The following is a 19,164-nucleotide window of genomic DNA, read 5'->3' as shown; positions in this document are numbered from 1 at the left end:
TATTTCTTTAGAAAAGCTAGGGCATCTTCTATGCAATTAGGTATACAGACAACATTTGAAATCAGTGGCTGGAATCTAAACATCTTTCCAAGGGAAAATTCTTCAATTAGGTGATAATTTTTTCTCCTTTTAGCCAGTGATGTGGAAGCTGACCTTGAAAAACCTCTGAAAGTGATCCTATAGTGGGCTGGCTACTTAGTTTCAGTTTTTGTAGTCTTATCAGTTCAATTATGGTTATACAGTGAAAAGCCAGCACTGTTGCAGTTATCCCAAAGAAACAGAGATATTTTATTAGCTGTAGCCTCACTACTGCTGGCTGTGTCCAAAGAAGTGCTTTTCCCTAATTCATGCTGAAATGGTACATTTAAATTTGCAGGCCAGCTTCAGTGCCAAGGTATCATGCTCCTCAGGGGAAAATTCTGGTCAGAGTAACATTAGCTTCAGTGAATTTTACACATGCCAAGCCTGTTATGATTAACCATCTTAACACAGTGTTAAAAAGGCTGTCTAGGTGGGAAATTGTGAGTCATTGTTGGAACATAATTTGTATAAAATGAATGATTAGTATCTTTTTTACAGTTGTTCTCAGTGCCAAAGCAACATCCCCTGTGATACCCTGTGTGCCAGGAAAGACAATTTTAATTTGTAAAATATGTTAAAATTTCTACTCCATGTACTCTTTACAGTTAAGACAACCCCACTGAGGAGTAGAAACTGGTGACACATGGGAGACAAGGTGTTTCAGAACGGGTTGTGTCCACAAAAACCAGCTTGGATTCATGGCTTGGGGCCACTGTAGTTCGTGCCATCAATCCAAACTAGTGGCATTTCCAGTAGCAATGTCTGCAAAGCACCAAATATTATCAGCCTCATACCAGTTCTCCCAGCTGACAGTCAACAGAACAGACTAAAGGCTGTTGTAGCCAATGTACATCTAGAGGTGCTGGGACAAAATGCCAACATGAAAAATGCTCAGAATGGCTTTAACTTAAAGAAGGATCTACTTCTCTATCTTGTGCAGCCTGAATCTTTCCATTCTGAATGCTGAAGATGTTTAGTCATAGTTGTATTGCGTTCTGTGACAAGAATGAGATTTTGAAAGGGTTCATGATCATCATATCTCACACCATGGTGTCATTTTACTATTTTGTGTCCAGATCGCTCCAGTGGCATCACTGCAGTAATCTGTATGTGAACTTTTGCTGCCCTTCTGAAAGCAGGTGCACAAAATCTGCAGGAAAATCATCTGTTACATGCCCATCCAGGCAGCTACACTACAGCAGTGCGCCGTCCTTTAAATCTGTGGAAAGGAACTGCTTACAGAGTAGATGACAATGTGGCCCTGCTGAGGTATGGGGAAAGAAATACAGAGAGCAGCAAACCCACTCAGATTTTGCTAAGCTCTGACAGTCAAGAGTGATGGGCCAGAGTCCTGGATAACCCTCAATCAAAGCAGGAAAACCACATGCTTGTGTGTAAGATGTTGCACCAGTGTTAACCAAAAGTGAATGCTACATGCTGTGATGCAAACCATCACTGCTCAAGCACTCCCATCTCCAAGGTATGGATAACATAAACTCATAGAGAAAGTATCTGAGAATCAAATTCCTAAAGCAATATAAGTTCAGATCAGGACAAAAAGCATGATTCAACTAGGCAGTCGTAGTGATGACCCACATGAAAGACTGCTTCCAACATAACAGTGGCAGGCCTTGTGATTGTGGCACAGTTTGGTGGCACAGGCTACTTTTAATAGTGTCAAAAATAGTGCACTGTAAATGAATGCTGTGATGACTGACAGGAACACACACCAAGTGCAGGCATGCTGTGATCATTGGCGTTAGCAAGTCTTGCAGTGAGATAGAGGGGTCTTTCGGAGCTTGGCATCACTGCTTGTTAACGTTGTTATCAGCAGTATTCTGCCAGTTCTTACAAGATGATAATGGAAAGGGCCATGGATGGTAAAGGGCCATTGACCATTCTGCAGACTGTGATTCAGACCAAGAAGTCTGTTCCTCTTTCTACCTGCTCAAAAGCCTCTGTGTGTTAACTTCTACAATATTAAACTTAAATACACTGGCATTTTGAAATATGTTGAAATGTCCCAAGTCTTACATACTATGTATGTCTGCGATCAAGATGAAGGGTAGAAGCATCTTATTTGAGAAAGATGGGGAAAACACTCTTCAGCCAATGTGAAATGAAAAAGCAACCTCTGTGATAAAAGGATCTCTCTTAGGTCATTAGATTACTACTAGAAATAGGGGGAAAGCAGTTTGACAGAGAATTAAAGAGCTATTGATAGATGCCATTTCCTACGTGTATTTTAGAGGAGAATTTCTGCCTTAGCATGACTGATAGATGTCCTGCTTTGCAACAGCATTCTCATACTGACTTTCAAAACTGCAAATATATGCAAATATAAGAATTGCCAGGTCAATTTTTTTTAAATCAAGTGTTCTTTGACACAGTTCCTCTGCAACCCAGCCTATTTGAATATGTAATGTCAAGAGGGGCTGTACCTCTTAAGTGTTCTCTGTAGTTGCTGAATGTTGAAATTATCCATTTATTTTGACCAAGGAAAGCAGTGAGGTAATTTATAAAACAGTTGTTTACAGATGTACAAGGAATTTGGAGCTGATACAGTTGATATCACTAGAAGCATTGCAAAATGTCAAAATGTTGCTCACATGCTTAGTAGTCTGTTTTATATCAAAGTTGAAAAGCAACAGCATCATATTCTGTCCTACATCCACTTGTAAGTTTGGAAGAGTACTTAGCATGGACCGCACAGATGGAGTGGATCCTTTGGTTTGGCTACAAAGTCAGATATCAAAAAATATGCAAGGTATATTTATTTGAGACAAACCAGTTAAAGAAGAATGATGTTTTAGTTTCTAATAATTAAATTTTCACACATATGTGAATACCACATAGGCAATGAGAAAGTTAAACTTGGAAACAACAAAATCTTGTTTACCTGAAAAATCACTGAGAATGGGGCTGTTTGAAATCCTTCTTCCAGGACTTAGGTCTGGGATTCTTCTTCAAACTATTTTTTAATAATAAAATCACAAAATTGTTTGGGTTGGAGGAAACTTAAAGTTCATCTACTTCCCACTCCTCTGCCATGGGAAGGGCAACCTTCTTCCAGATGAGGTTTCTCAAGGCCTCATCCAGCCTGGCCTTTAACTGGAAACATTTTAAGCAGCTGGTCTTACAGGCTAGAAGGATATTTTGCCTTTGGCATCTGTTTATCTTACACCTGTATTAGAGGACCTTTTACATCCCTTTTTGCTGCCTAACTAATTATTTGGGTTTTCCCCTATACTGATGCCTGTTTTCATGACAGAAGATGTAATTGCTTTAACAGGATTTCTTGTCAGCAAAATCACATTTGCTGTCACCTATGTTTTTCTTAACTTTTGGGACTCTTAATTATGACATGCATTATTATTGTCTGTTACTTCTGTGGGAATTTAAGTGACACTGATGAGCTTCACCCGTTTTCCCAGCCTTTCAAAAACAGGTGCTATGTTTCTCTTTTCTAGCCTGCCAGACCTTTCCAGACCTTTTCCAAGTTTTAAGACTCCCAGTTGGTTCTGTCAGTATCATAATTGATTTTTCCTCAGCCTGGACAGTTTTAAAACATCATACTGGCATAGCCTTTCTCTTACTAGACCAACTTTGTACACCCTTTTCTTTGCTGTTGGTTTTACTAACATCTGATCACTGTGAAAACTTTTAGGGAGGACTGAAAGCAACCAGGTATCAAACACTTTTTTTTTCTTGCGATATCTGTTGGTAGATTGGAAGAGTGGAGAAGCAAAGCTTTTGCTTTGCCTTTTTTTTGCTGTATTTTCTTGTTATCCCTCATTTCCTTTGTAGTTCTCTTTCATTTCATGCCTTTGAACTATTTGACTTTTGAGTATATGGGAGAGCTGGCAGCATTGAAAAGGGTATGAGAGATCAGGAAGAAGCTGGATTGATCTTAATGGAGGGAGTGGAGAAAGATGGATGGATAACAGAAGTGGACATCTTCTCCATCTGGTTCTGTCCCCATGATGGAAAAGAATGCCTCCACTGTCCTACAGGGCACATACCTTAGACTTCAGTTTTGACTATGGAGTTGTCACATGCAGGTGTGAAGAATGCAGACTGACACTAAGGGAAGTGAGCAGCAAATTACTCTTGCTCATACCTGCCTGGGAGCTCTCTGTGTTCTGTCCTGTGTGTGTGCAACTGCTGCACGGTGAATAGGCTTGCAACTCAAACTGGTGGAAAGCCTTCCATGGAGATATAATCATGTACCAGCTGGCACCTTTTCAGAGTCGTCTACTTACTTATGTGTGCAAAACGTGTGTCCCAAATCTAGTTACATTTTCTCAAATGTGTGGTGGTGTTTGGAGCATAAGCACAGCATCCATTATATATTTTCCTATGTATAGCAAAGGAATCCCTTTTGCTGTTATGGGTTGGGCTGTACATTTGTTCCATAAGGTCAGTTTGGACACTAGTACCCTTTAAAAGAAGCTGACAGGAGATTCTGCATACGGACTGTGATTTTCTGAAGCTGTTTTTCATGACTAAATAAATATATTACTTTAAAATGTAGTGATTTTATGGAATTTGACGTAGGTCATGTAGATACTCATGAAATACCATCTTGTTAAATCAAATTTCTTGGCTCAACTTGAGCTTTTTTTTTTTTTTTTTTGTTTTGCATAATGTCATGTATATTATACTGTGAATTTTTAGTTCACCAGGATGTACAAAGTCTTCCTGTATTGAAATTAAGGCTCTGTGAGGAGTTTGGCAGATTGTTTTGTAATGCACGTCATAATCAGAATTCACTAGTCCTGGGATAACTCTTTACTTGTAAATAGAGTATTAATAAAAATTTGAAAATATAAATTTGGAGTAAAATTTGAAAAGTTTGGAGTATTCTGTAGGTCTGAAGCCATGACTTAGTATCTTGAGACCACACTTCTTAAGTCTAATAGAATGTAAATTTTCCAACACTCTTAAAAAATAATTCTTCCTAAATCCATTTTTTCAGTGTTTAGCAATGACTTCCTTATGAAAAGCTGGTGTGTAACTTTATGCTGAAGACAGTTCAAAATTAAATGCTATTTATAAAAATCTTATTCCAAAGTGAATTTGACATGCTTCCTTTTTTTTTTGTCTTGGTGTCTTGCCCAGGTATCGTTTTTCTTGTTCATCATTTTCGTGGTGTACACCATGCTGCCCTTCAACATGAGGGACGCCATAGTTGCCAGCGTGGTGACCTCTGCGTCCCACACGATCGTGCTGAGCGTCTGTCTGTCAGGTACAGCTGTTGTGAAGGAGCACTTGGTCTGGCAGGTAGGTGCTCTCTGCAGTTAATGATTACCTGTGCGTTGAGTTGCCTGGTTCATGAGCCAGGAGTGCCTTGGTGCGTGCTTGGGAGTACAAACTTACTTCTGTCTTGATTTCTGAATTGCTAATTCATGGATAATGCACTTTATCATGATGAGGGTGTCATTAATGTTATGTCCTCCTGAATTACACATGAAAGTGGTGGAATCTACAGCCATGTAGCACTTACCAACGTGGAAAATTAAATTGCTTGAAAAAGTATGTGATGCAGCTGTACTGTGGTAGGTGCCCTACCCCTCTGGTTTGTAAAGAATGTTGTTCATCTCCTTACCTCATTAAGGCCTTACTTCCAACACCAAGGATTTTTCCAAGTAGCCAAATGTTATCTTTGACTTTGTTCCTTTGAATATGCTCAAGTCAGCAGGGTTAAATTTCTGCTGTGAAGACATTGTACTCTACAAGTCTGCTCTAGGTCTTGCCCTCCTTCTGTAGTTCTCAACCATTGATAGGAATTTTACTGCCTCATCCTGATTGGTCCCAATGATTGAATGAGTCTGGCTGGCTCCAGACTCCATGACATTTTGGGAACCCATCTGTGTTTGCAGTTGTGTCTTAGATTGTAACTCAACTTTGATAATCCACCACATGATCCTGCAGATTAATAATTTGTACAAATCCAAATATTAGGAGTTGTTTTTCTTTACTCTTTTACAGAAGATATTTAAATGGTGAATTATTACAGTTTTAGTTGTAGTGCTGTGATGATCCCAGCAGACATTGATAGAAACGCGTATTTTTTAAGGAAAACATAGGATTTCATTCTGAAAAACAAAGACATGTTTGGTTTTTTAGTATAGTTATGCCATGTTAAGGAAACAGATTTATTTTAACTTGTGCACCAAAATGATACTGAATCTTTAAGGTAAACACATTTTTATAAACATACTAATAGAACAAGAAAGACAGACGTTATACTATTTATTATGAGTAGCATTAAGAACAAAGCAAATAATAGTTTTGACCTAACTTTTGAGATGCTTATGGCTTACTTTGAGAAACACTATGCCTCAAAGTGATTTTACACAAATGTCCTGCCTTGTGATTTGTTTTTCAGGAAAATACATTTTATTTCCAGTTATGGCTTCAGGAATGTGTTCTATGGAATACTGAAATTGAAGTTTGGTGAACAACATGTGTTCTGAGATGTAACTCTCTGTAGAAATTTTAAATTATGAGCAAGCAATTATTGCTTTTCTCTTCCTGATTTGGATTAGTTGAGTGTCTTGTTGTGAAGGTTGTGAAGTTGTGCTGTATATTAAGCAAGAACTGTGGTCATCTGCAGTTAATATAGTATTTAAATAATTCAGTAATACAGTTATTGATATTTGTAGTGGAAAAAATCAGGGAGAATATTACTCTTCAGTTTTTTGCTAACCTATGGCTTTTATTCTGGGCATCAATACACTGCTAAAGCAGTATTAATGTTTGCCACTCCTCTAAAATTGTTTTGGGTTAAAGTTGCCGTTTGCAAAAAATATTTGTTTTTCTTGCCTCTCTAGACCATTAACATTTGGTATATCGAAAAGAATACTTTCAGAAGATGTTGTATTTTTAGACACATCACCTCTACAGAATCAAAACAAATGGATCATAGTCTGTGAGGCAAAACTATTGTCTTTCATCTCTTCTTTAACTTCCTGTTTCATTCAGAAAGAGTGGCAGTCTTGCCACTGTTTGTAAATGTGTTAAGAATGTTTAGTTTCTGCGTTGTTCCTAGTTTTCTATTCTGTCTTTGTAAAATGTGCTAAGTGTTATGAATAGCTTGGCAGTTATTGGAGGTACTGAGTGCACTGCATTCTTGCGAATTTGTGGGAAGATCTGAATGATGCTCCCTAATTCCATTTCATTTGCCCTCTGTATATTTTTAGATTACTATTGTTTATACTTTGGAGTGTAAGCAAAAAGTGTCTGTTTTGAAAATTGAGAGGACAAATAAGGGCTTAGGCCAGAGATACTGATGGCACTAAAATGAGAAATACCATTTGTCAATGATGTACCTTAAGTTCATATAGGATATTATAGTATATATATCTTATATATATATTGTTTCTTGTATATATATTTATATCTTGTATATGTAGCAAACATCCTTCAGTAGAGAATACCTGCGTCTCCCTTATAATTGCTTCCTATGTTTTGAGGCTTCCATTGTATCTTCTCTGAGCTTTCTCTTGACTGAACAACCATCTTTCAGTCTTCTTATGTCAGGTTCTCCTGCCTTGTAATGTGTTTGATAGGCCTTTGCTGGACCTTCTTCAGTTTCTCAGCATCTTTCAGTGACTGATTGGCATCCCATAGCACTTTAAAAGTTAATCATACCTTCAGTGTATGAGAGAGAAAAATCGATGTCCCGAAGCATCTGCTCATTTTGAAAATTGGCAGAGCCTATCTGACTGGTTTTGTCATTCCTTTGTTATCCTCTGCAAGATTTTACATCAAAAAAGTGGCTTCCTTAAAGCTGTAAAGCTTAGGATGCTCTTGATCCAGGGTCTGTTGCAATTACAGATGCTGAGATGAAGCCTCCTGCTGGGTTAAGAAGGATTCTTCAACAGACTGTGCTGGTTGCATGAAGTAGTCTCTGTTTGATCTACATGTCTCTCGGAGAGAGGGAGCACACCTTGGTTTAAACTTCGGGAATGATGGAGATGCACTTCCACAAGCCTTCATATTTTTTCCATGGCTGTTGAGCGCCACTGTTAGAATTCTGTTCATCTTTAGTATTAGGAATTAGTCTAGCCTTGTCATGCAGCTTCTGGATCTCATTTTTCTGGCCGGTAGGCTGACAGACCCAACAGGATCCAATTTCTGTTCCTTCCTTGGGAGTGCTTGTAGACTATCATGAATTTGCCTCATAACCTTTTTGTCAGTAAAATAAACGAGTTGCCTGCTTTTGCGCTAGCTAAGCCCTCCATCACTTTCACAGTTGTTCTTTGAGTCCTCACTTGTGCTTCGTCAACATCTTTCTTGCAGTGTGGGCATTTGCCTTCGCAGGAGCGTGCCAGGAGCAGCTGCAGCCGTGCCAAATGCTAATAGGGACCGGCTCTAACAGGGGCCAGGGGTACAAAGGGGTCAGTGTGCTGCTGTGCCCATCAGCACAGCGAGACACAAACTCCACAGTGAGACACCCGGCTCAGCCTCCCCGCACGCTCCTCTGGGGAATTCCCTGCACAGCTGCGGGAGCTCTGCCGGGAAGGGGGGAAAAAGACTCCTGTGTTCCAGCCGCAGTTTATGAAAAAAAAAAAAAAATTACTGTGTATGTATGCTTTGGGGTTTTTTTTCTGTTGAGAGTTTTAATCCTAACCTTTACAAGGCGCACGGTTTGGAATCTGGGACTCTGCCCCCTCTTTCCAGGTGAGAATCCTGCTGCCAAGCAGAGGATGTTGTTCTGTGTGCTCCAGGACTGCTCTAAGAGAACAGGACTCTAATTCTTCTTTAAAGGCATTTGGCTCAGAAGACTTTCACAACTTTAACATCCCTTTCAGTTATTCCTGGAATGGAAAGTATTTAACTGCCATCTCTTCCTATAAACACATAACCTGTTTTCCCCCAAACCAGAACAGATTCTAATCAAATACTTGTGTTTTTCCTGTTCTGCTATCAGCTAGTCAGCCAGTCTGATCTGTAAAATAGGCTTGATACTATCATTAGAGGTACTTTTGTTCTTAATCTGTTAAAAAAAAGAGGTAACCAAAATAATTAAACATCCTACAAGCTTCCATTTTTCTTTTCCCCTACGATTTATGTGAGGAGTCTGATTTTTTATTTTAGTCTTTTAGTTTTACTTTCTCAGCAAGCAATATTGGTGCTCTTGTAATCATTTTTCATGAGCTGTGTCTAAGTGTTTTCCAAACCTTGGCTAAATCACTACGAACTCCCTTTTTACTTTTTTTTATTTCTAAAGTAGTGTTTTTTACCTTAGAGGATTTTTTTGGTGGCTTCTTGCAGCCCTGTAAAAGGGGTCACTTTTAAAGGCACACAATTATAGCTAGGCAGAATGCATGTGTGCATACATTCAACTTCATATTGGCTTTGGACTGTGTTCAGGAATGCATACAGCAAAAGGAAATAATTTGTAACAACTTTTATGAAAGTCTTTGTTTGTGTGATCTCATAGCCTTAAGATAATATTCTGTTGGGATGGAAGAAAAACAAATGCTAAATGAAAAATTTATTTTCAGAATTGTTTGTATTGGGAAATTCCACGGCTTCATCCACAAGATGTGTATTTTTCATCAGATAAGCTGCTCTTACAAAATTAAAAATCAACGGCTATGGCCTATTCAGGAAAAAAAAAAAAAACAACAAATAAACCAAACAAGAGTGAACTAAAAAAGGGAATAAGCTTTATTAAAAAAAAAATTATCAATTTCTTCATCACTACACATCTTGAAACAAATTATACCAAAAGCTCATCATCAGAAGTGTAGCATCATTTTCAAAGATGGACAACTTTGGTTTTCATCTTAACAATATATGCCTTTTTCAGTTTAGAAAACTGAAAAACTTAGTTCTAAGTGCCTTACAACACTTAAATCAGTGTTCTAAACAAAAGGTGTATGCCTTTTGCAATATATCATGTAAAAGGCATGTACCTTTTGTTTAGAACACTGATTTAAACTAATCTGTTAATTTAGTAAATTTAAGAGGTGAGGATATTTTCAAAAGCTGTTTTATGTAATAGACTGGCACAGGAGAAAAATAAAAATAAAAAGCACCAGTATTCGTTGCCTTATAAAAGAAGAAAATGTACAGCTCTAGGGCTCAGAAATAGAGTAGAAATTGGTTTATGCTGTTATCACACAGTGCAAGAAAAAATCATGTTTATTAAAAAAGTCTGGGAAAAAAGCCCATGTCTTTTCGTACATCCAGTGATGTACAACCCCTGAGGCTGTAAAGCTGCACAGTGAAAGCTGAAAGCACATAGGAACTTCATTCAGTCTGAATGTCAAAATGCTCTTACTGAGGGCTGAATTTATCCTTTTTCCTTGAATACCTTTACTTTGAAGGAAATGAGGAAGGGTTATTTGTGAAGGTGAAGCAGCTTAAGCAACTCCTGCTTTCTGCTGCTCGGTTTCACGAGGTGAATCGCTGTTGTTCCTGCTGCAGGTGTGGAGGGCAGTGGCTGCCATGGAAGGAGGGAGGCTCTATTCCTTGTACTCCTTGTAGCAGCAGCTGCCACTGGCCTGTACCTCGTGCCTTTTCCCCTCTGCCCTCCCCATCCCAGCAGCAGTCTGGCTCAGCACATTGTGCAGCAGCTGGGAGCCTGCAAGGCTCTGTCCTGCATCGCACAATGCAGCAGGCGTATTTTTCATTATTGCACTTTTTTTTTATTCTTGATTCTATACTTTATCTAGGGAGATATTGAAAGGCCATCTGCTGTGGGTTTTTTTACTAATTTTCACCATCAGCAGATGTACTTTGTGTTTCACTCATTCTTTAAGATAATCTCTACAGTTTGGATGTGCTTATGAAGAGGCCACTTGCCTACAAGAGTATAGATACGTAGGAGAATGTATAATTGCATTTCAGAGTATTTAAACATAAACACAGAATATGAATGTCTTCCAAAAAGTCCCTGAAGCTGTAAAGGGAAGATCTGTAATACTTAGTGTGATGGAAGGTTCAGCAAAGTCCTAGAATTGCATTGTGAGATGAAATCGTGTGCAGGTGGCCACGTGGGTTTTCAAAAGCACATTTACCTGCAGCCCAAAGTCAGCATCTAAGAAATGCATAGAAAGTAGTCCTGGTGAGATGTGTAGAAAATCATCGAAGTACAGAAGATAAATGATAAATGCTTCTTTTTTTTTTTTTAAGTCGTGGAAATATCTGCGTGAGTTCTCAAATAGCTCTAGTTAGCATTTATTCTTAAGCTTTACTGAAAGGATTAGATTGACATTTGTGTTAACTTTATTTACAATAATATTTAAATCAGCAGTGAATATTTGTTTATCACTTTCATACTACTTTAGCTTTTCGTGTTCTAAAAATGACAATTTCTTGTAGCAATTTTTAATTTTCCAAAATATAAATTATTTGCTGAACAAACTCCGAGTCTTTCAGTCTGTCCTTGAAATTATAAAATGTCTATGTCAGAATGCTCAACCTTGAGGCTACTATACTGCCAAAACTGTAAAAAAATTAAAACATATTAGGAAATTCCAGTACTTCTAGGCTCAAGCAGCAAATAAACTGTCACCTATACAACATACTTTTGGCAAGGGGGTTGTACTCCAGATCCTTCTAGAGATGACTTTAATGTATATAACTGACCAGTAAAAGGTTAAACCCCTGAATTCAGAATTTTGTAATACTGTCCATCCAGATAATTTTTCTTGGGTAAAGAATCTTAGTTACTTCATCTGGGTTAGTTTTGCTGATTTCCTTCTGTTTTCACAGATGCTGGCCAGCCTTTTCAGTTACATATTACTTTTACAGATTGGTATTTTTTGTTAAATTTGTTGTGAGTTAGTTCTTTTCTTATTGCAGCTGGAACATTTAATTCTGTATATGATACTCTAGGCATGATGCTTTGTCATTTCATGTACTCAAAGAATTACCGTATAGCTCTACATATCATTTGGAAGAATTCTGTAGAAGAAAAATAGCTTTCCCTATCAATATGTGAATGCATTTCCTCATCCTGTCAGCCACTTCTAGTGCAGCATAAAATATGGATCAGGAGCAAAAACACCTGTTGCTGTGTAGAGAAGACTTTGGTGAGTCAGAATCCCCCTTGCAGTGGTTCAAGACCCCATCTCTTTGTAGGTGCCTGCAGTAGCATGTGATCTTTCTATTTGTCATTGGAGCCCCTGCCATCCATCAGTGCTAAGTAGAAGTATTCCTCTTCCAATCATCTTCCAAAATTTGCACTCCAGTGCAAATGTCAGTGCATGTTCATACAAGTAGCCCTTGTTTCGCTCAGCACACTTCCCCATGTGTTGGCGGCACAACTGCCTTAACTGCAGCCTCCGAGTGCCCATCTTGTAGGTCCTGTGATGGAATCAGTTCATGCTCCCAGATAAGCATGTGGAAGCCAGGAGCAAAGGAGGTAAACTTCTGCCACGTTTTGGGTTTTTTTCTTAGCAGCTGCAGCTGTGCTACTGGTAAAAGGGGAGCTGTTCCTGGCCCTGGAGCTGGTATCACAGCTTTTCTTTACCTGCCTAAACTCTCTCACCTTTTCCCTTCTCCAAACACGGCAGTCAGGTGTCAGCTTCTTCCGAAACACTCCTGACATATTCTGTCCTCTAAGACATGCCAAGGCTCTGGGAAAATACTGCCTTGCCCAGATCAAAATGGTGCTAGTGAGCAAGGTATCAGCTATACAGAAGCAATGATCAGGGAATTCAGAACTGCCTTCCACTTTGGCTTAACAGCAGAGGTACAGCTGGAGGACATGGCCTGCAAACCTTGAAGTAAACCTGGATCTGGTGCTGGGTGATATTGTTTAGTGGATTAGGGCTACAGTGGTAGTGCTGAGTGGACTGCCAGTTGGACTGGATGATCTTGTAGGTCTCTTCCAGCCTTGATGAATCTATGATTCTGTGAATCCTTCAATTCCTAATTCTTCACAGGGATTGCACCTTTGGAAATTGCACTGCATATTCTTTCCCCTCTTAAGGTATATGTATTCCTACACACCCAGTGAGTGGCATCATCGTTTGTCATTTGTGGGCCTGAGAAGAAATCATGTCTCTCCTGTGCCTCTCTCTAGTTGTGTGTAATAAATTATGTTTATCTGCCATCAGTTTAGAACTGTTTCTGGGTATACTAAAGACTGTATGCTGCGTATTTGCTGCAAAGGTCACCTGCCTGGACTCTGCTAGCTCCTACCTGTTTCTGAGTGGGGCTATGAGTTACAACTCTGATTGCAGCAGTATGCAAACAGCAAAGGCTGTAGTTTATCAGACATAAAGTTATGTTCATGAATCTATTTGCAGTTTTGTTTTCTTTGTTCCTTTGAGGATATATTTTCTCCCAGATGTATGGCAGTCCATCAGCTCAGAAGCCACAAGAACACAGGTCTGAAGTAAGCAAGCTGTCTCTGTCCCAGGTTAGCTCAGGTCCACAGGCTTTGGGAGTTCAGGCTGTGTGAAAACACTTATGCTACTCTGAAAAGACAAAGGTGTGCAGAGATCTGTCTGCCTCTGAACCTTAGGCCAGCTTCCATGTCTTTGGATATACAATAGCACGGTTATTCCTAAGTCCTTTAGTCTTTTAACAAATAATTGAGACCTACCAATGCTGAAATAGCATACATCTACAGAAGATTCAAATGCTGGTGGATGCCCCGAGCTAAGGCTGATAGGCCATCATTGATGGAAGACTCAGCAGGACAGGAAACAAACACGCTAAAGGAGAAAAATCACCCTAAAGGACTCCAGCAGATGTTTTGCTTTTGATGCATGCAAAATACCAGTTACTCAAGATCCCCGTGCCTCTTGTTCAAACAGTTGTTGCCACTATGTGCTGCTGCAGAAGAGGATGAAAAGAAGGACTTGAAAGTTCATTAGTCAGTTTTAAACTGGGGAAATTTATTGCAACATTGATGAATCCAAATGAGAAGGTCAGATTCTGAAGCATGAGATTCTGAGTTCTTTGTTTTAGAAGGCAAAACTGAGTTTTGCTCCAAAGAGATAAATTTAAGCTTTGCTGTGAAGAAAATTTTTCATTTAAAAGATTTCTAATGGCCACTTAAACAATCTTCTTTGTCTTGAATACTCTGTCACATTTTATGGTCCTAGTTTCGTAGCCTCTCTGCCACAGTAACATTTCTTCAGGTTAACTACAGCAGGTTTGTCTGTCCTATTTACTAGTTTTATTTGCTACACTTTGCCCCTAGACATGCAGACATGAGATCCTGCTCAGGTTATTTTCAGACAGGAAAAGACTGTGTCCTGATGAGCATTTACTCACATATGTACTTTTAGTAAAACTGTTGGGATTATTTGAGGAGGTTTGCAGCAGCTTGTGTGAGAGCTTCACACTCTGAATGCAAATATGAGGTGTGCAATTATCCTGTTTCCTTTGGTATGTAGGTGATGAGATAGTGTTAGCTTCTGATGGAAGTCAGCTGGGGTTTTGCTGATGCTCTCTGAGCGCTGACTGCTGCTGACCTCCGTGTGCACGCACACTGCTTGGGCTGTGGAGTGAGTCATTAAAATTTGGCCTCTGGAAAGAACAGGACAAATGGTGACATGGTGACAAGGAGCAATGCTCCCAGGTGGTCTGCCTGCTCCAGCCAACTCACACAGGCCAGTGGGCAGGAGCAGAGAAAGGAGATGGAGTTCTCCCTGTGTGACACCCGGAAAGGCTGTTGCTGTAGTGACGCTGTCCTCAGGGTCCAGCAGGGCAGCAAAGTGGTGGCATTCCAACCCCAGTTCTTTTGCCCTAACAGATTATTTAGATCCACTCATTTATCATGTTTAATTTAGTTCATAACATCAAATGCAGTCATGTTGGTTAAAATCCTTAGGGCTTATCTTGCCTTCCTCCTTCCCTCTTTCCCCTTCTTTTTAAATCAAATAAGCATAGGATAGCAATTCAAAAAGTCTTGAAAATGGAGAAATGGCCACAATAAAAAAGAAAGTAAAGCAAAAAGGAGGGGACAGGGAAGAAACATTAAATTATCTGTGCAAAAATGGTGACAAAAGCATAAATGCTGATAAATAGGAGAAGTAGAATACTGAAAAGTTGAAAGGTGGGTAATGAGGCACCTTTAATAATGTTCTCTGTTATTTGCTCTAACATTTTGCTTTATTTGCTGTTCAGTCATCAACAATGATACAGTTATTTTTCTGCTATCCAATCATTTAGACAGTAAATGTTTTCCTTGGGTATTTGGAACTTTCTCACCTCAGTTCAGTTTATTGATGCTGCACCAATGATCTCTGAATGCAGAGATGATTCCCATTCTACTCTTATTGGTATTGACTGTGTCACTTCAGAACCTCTTTCACATGGTGCACACATAGTCCCTGAAATCATTATCTAGTTATTTCCTCTGAACTATATTATTTCAGCTTCTATTGAGCTGCATTTGCTAAAAATATTCTTGAGTCAAGTCCTGGGGCTGCACACAGGCAGAGCTGGCCTGCCTGGGACAGTGGGGGATCAAGCAGGAACCTTTTTAAGCAGGTTCTGTGTCCTCTCTGGACCTACCTGTGCTGTCAGTCCTGGGCTTTGTCAGTAACCTTTAAGGATAGAACCTTAGAGTTCAAGGTTAGAACAAAGTACAAATAAAGATCCCACTCTGCAACCCTTTTTTTCCTAAGCACAGTCAGTGTTAAACCCAGCTCTGCATTTGAATTGCCTGGTGCAGGTCTTGAATGAGAAACTGATACTGATGCATCTTGAATGGTAAATTTCTGCCCCTTTCCCTCCTCTGAGAGGAGGAGACCACAGGCAGCAGAAGGTGTGCTGAAGAGCCATTTTAGTCCTGCTGGAGCCGCCTCAGCAGTGACTCCAATCCTGCTCGTATTACTACTGGGATAATCATTGCAGCTGCAGCCAGCTGATCCTGTCTGGAAAAAAATGTGTCTCTACACAGTGGATTTGGATATTTTGGATATGGATATTTTCCCTGTCTCAGCCCTTGGCTGACATCCATTGTCTGTGCTTTCTAAACTCCACTGACTCTTAGACAGGATCAGCTGTTATTTCAATGTTAAATTAAAAGCTAATCTGCAAAAATATGAAGGAGCAGGGAAACAGTGACAGAGGAACTCCAATAACCTAAACAGAGCAAATTGGACACTGAGCTGACTTAGGATGGGATGTTTAGGAGAGGAACCAGAGTGTGGAAGAGGAGAGATCATAATGGTTTGGAGGAGGAACAAATATGGGAGAATAGATGAACAAGGCAATAAAAGCAGCTGACCGTGTGTTAAGAGGCTGTGGTGGGCACTCTTATCTGACCATGCACTGTCCTGTCTACCCATGCTGTTTGTCCTGTCTTCTTCTCAACCTCCATTCTGTGTGCATGGGCCTATGTGTGTGGGGAGACCACAGAATGGAAGCCTTGTGTCACAGGGTCCCTCCCAGGTGTTGGCAGTGGAGCACCTAGAGAGAATGGAGAGGTCTCAGTACTCTCTAGTGCTTCGGGGGCTGTGGGCCAGAGGGGCTCAAGGCCTGGGGCAGCTGCACGTGCATTTTGTGAGTGTGTATCAGCACGTGTGATCACCGGTCAGGCCACACTAGTGGTGAGTGGGAGATGAGGCCATGAGCCTGGGTTGGATACTGGAGAGGCTGGAGGCCAGGCTTCACTACTGGAAGAAGCAGGGAGCCCAAGCCAGACCAGAGACTGATTTGTTTGTGCAGACGGAAGATGGAAGATGATGGGCTGGCTATTGAAAAGATCTGTGGCTGGTTCCTGAAGGGATCTTTAATGTCTCTATGTATGTATTCTGTGCTAAATTGCTTTCATCCTGGTCAGCCAGAGAGGGGAGCAGGACCAGGATGTTGGTGTGGCTTGTGTTTGCTCAAGTATTGCATTGATCTTTTGTTTTTCAGTCTGCATTGATCTGCGTGCTTGGCTATTGGTTTGTGTATAAATGTGTATAAATGCACTGTATGTAGTTGAGACTGGATGGATGTGGGGATATGGTGCTGCAGCAGCAGCTTTGCCTCTGTCAGACTACCAGAGTCAGAAACCTCCAGCATAAACCAGAGGCACATATTTTCAAATGGAATTCCATATGTTCATAAACAGCATTATGACTTTTGCCTAGGAAGTGGTTTTCTTGGTGAACTTGATGAAGATTTGACTTTAATATCTTCACAGTGCATAACACAGGGACAGTTTCTACTCTGGGCATCCCTTCCCTTCATATTCACACATGGGATATGGTAAGCCCTGAATCCATAAGCCATGGTCATAATGAGAAAACATTAAATTTTCATATCTCCTTCTAGGAGTTGCAGGCATATTTATTATTGCATGGTGAGGTAGTTGGTTTTCCACTATACATTTGCTGATCAGCATCAGGTTTCCAGGCCATCACAATGATATCAGAGTTAAAGAAGAAGTGTGGTAATACTGCTCCATAATTACTGAACTGGTATGAGACCTGGCAGTGAAGGATTGCTGCAGGCAGATGCTCTGAGGGTACAGAGAGAAGGGAAAGATTTTCTGATGCAAACTGCCTAAGCAGGCAGTGCTGTCCCTAGAGAGACATTGAGCATTCAGGTAGCAGAGCACATTTTTCCCTCTTCAATGTCACTGAAAGAAATATAAGGATACAGAGCAGAGTTGAGCTCAGAGTGTTGGAGTCAATCCAGAAAGGTTGTTATAAATTTTTGAGAAAGATTGAATATTGCTTGTGAAAAGGGATTTACAGTAATGAATGCTCTTTCAATCCCTGAAATACCTGACACAGTTCCTTATTTTTTTATTAGAAATTTATATTAGCTGTTTTTTAGTTTGTTAAAACAGTTCTAGCAAGGTAGTGGTGCCGAGATTCTCGTTCATGCTAGGCTCAGTTTGGATGATTTGATATGAAGCATAATGGGTGTATCTCAGAGAACTGAGGAGCTGAGAGGTAGGGCAAGAGTTGGACTTAAGTGCTTAAAGGTGATTCTCCTCTGTGTCTGCAGTGCTTTTTTGCAGTTGTGATGTGTGTAGTTAAATTGGCTTCCTTTGCACTTCCCTTAAATAGGTCTTCCCTTCCTGAAAACTAGAACTGTTTGCCATCATGCTGATAGCTCTGAAAGTGGCGCCCTTTGGTTAGCATTGACTACAAACTAGCCAAAGTCAGAAGTCTGGAGATATTCAAGAAGCATCTGGACACAATCCTGTGCTATGTGCTCTAGGATGACCCTGCTTGAACAGAGAGTTTGGGCCAGATACCCCATTGTGGTCCCTTCCAACTGTAACCTTCAGTGATTCTGTGAAGTCTGCCATTTTATTTTAGTTTTCCAAATTATAATTTCTCCTTGTAAATTGCTGGAAGCTTTCTCTCAAGATTTATGTCTTTCTACTTCCCTCACACCTTGGTTTGAAATCCATTTTGCTTATTTTTTTCTTATTCTTTCTTACAAACCTATTTTTTGCTTCTTTTTCTGACCTAGCTGGGCCTTTAAAAATTTTTAATTTATGTGTTTTTTTTTTTTTTAACTCTTCAGTATAGTTCATCCTGCTTATCATCTTCCCCTGACGGAGAGTTCATCAGCTCACCTGTGTTGCAAGAAGAACCATATTTTGCTTGTTTCAAACCTGTGATCTGTTTGCATCCCCCAGACTCTTACACTGGAAAAGACTGAACAGTTGAAGAGCTCAGTTCTCCCTTTCCAGATAATTTATGATCTTATAAAACTCTGTCACACCTCCTCTGTAATTTCTTTCCCAGGCTGCAGAATAGAAAATTATTTATCTTTCCTTGTTTAGAAGCCATTCCATACCTTTGATCTTCCTTATTGCTTTTCTCTGATCTGAAGGTTTTCTCTTACACAGTATGTAAGCACAGTCTCTAAGACAGAAAATCCATTAATTCTTCATAACATGCTTGTTTAGTAAGGAAGTAGGTCATTGTAAATTCTGATGACCCTGAATAAAGAGGAAAAAAATGACTAGCCTGATGCTCAAGGCAAGCACAAATTAGCTGAAATGTTACTGGTGAAGGAAATGAAAAATCTGTGACCTGACCCATGCAGTCTTGAGGGGTAGACTGGGAACATTTTGCTTAACAAAATGCACTTGATTCTGTAGCTTGTGAAGGAGGTTCAGAAGAACTGTTATGCATTAATTAGGGT

The 19,164-nt window shown here is 39.9% G+C and overlaps 1 protein-coding gene across 1 annotated transcript in view; it reads left to right on the top strand.

Annotated features, from left to right (window-relative positions):
- The window catches only part of ADCY2 (adenylate cyclase 2), a 205,765-nt gene that overhangs the window by 58,285 nt on the left and 128,316 nt on the right, over positions 1–19,164 (top strand). The window contains exon 3 of the mRNA XM_059477068.1: positions 5,203–5,364. Coding sequence (XP_059333051.1) covers positions 5,203–5,364 — 162 coding nt within the window. The remainder of the gene's footprint in view (positions 1–5,202; positions 5,365–19,164) is intronic.

The sequence above is a fragment of the Ammospiza nelsoni genome, chromosome 1, assembly GCF_027579445.1.
Source record: "Ammospiza nelsoni isolate bAmmNel1 chromosome 1, bAmmNel1.pri, whole genome shotgun sequence".
In the NCBI taxonomy this organism is placed as follows: domain Eukaryota; kingdom Metazoa; phylum Chordata; class Aves; order Passeriformes; family Passerellidae; genus Ammospiza; species Ammospiza nelsoni.
Note: the sequence above shows the minus strand (reverse complement) of the source record. Positions and strands in the feature narration are given on the sequence as shown.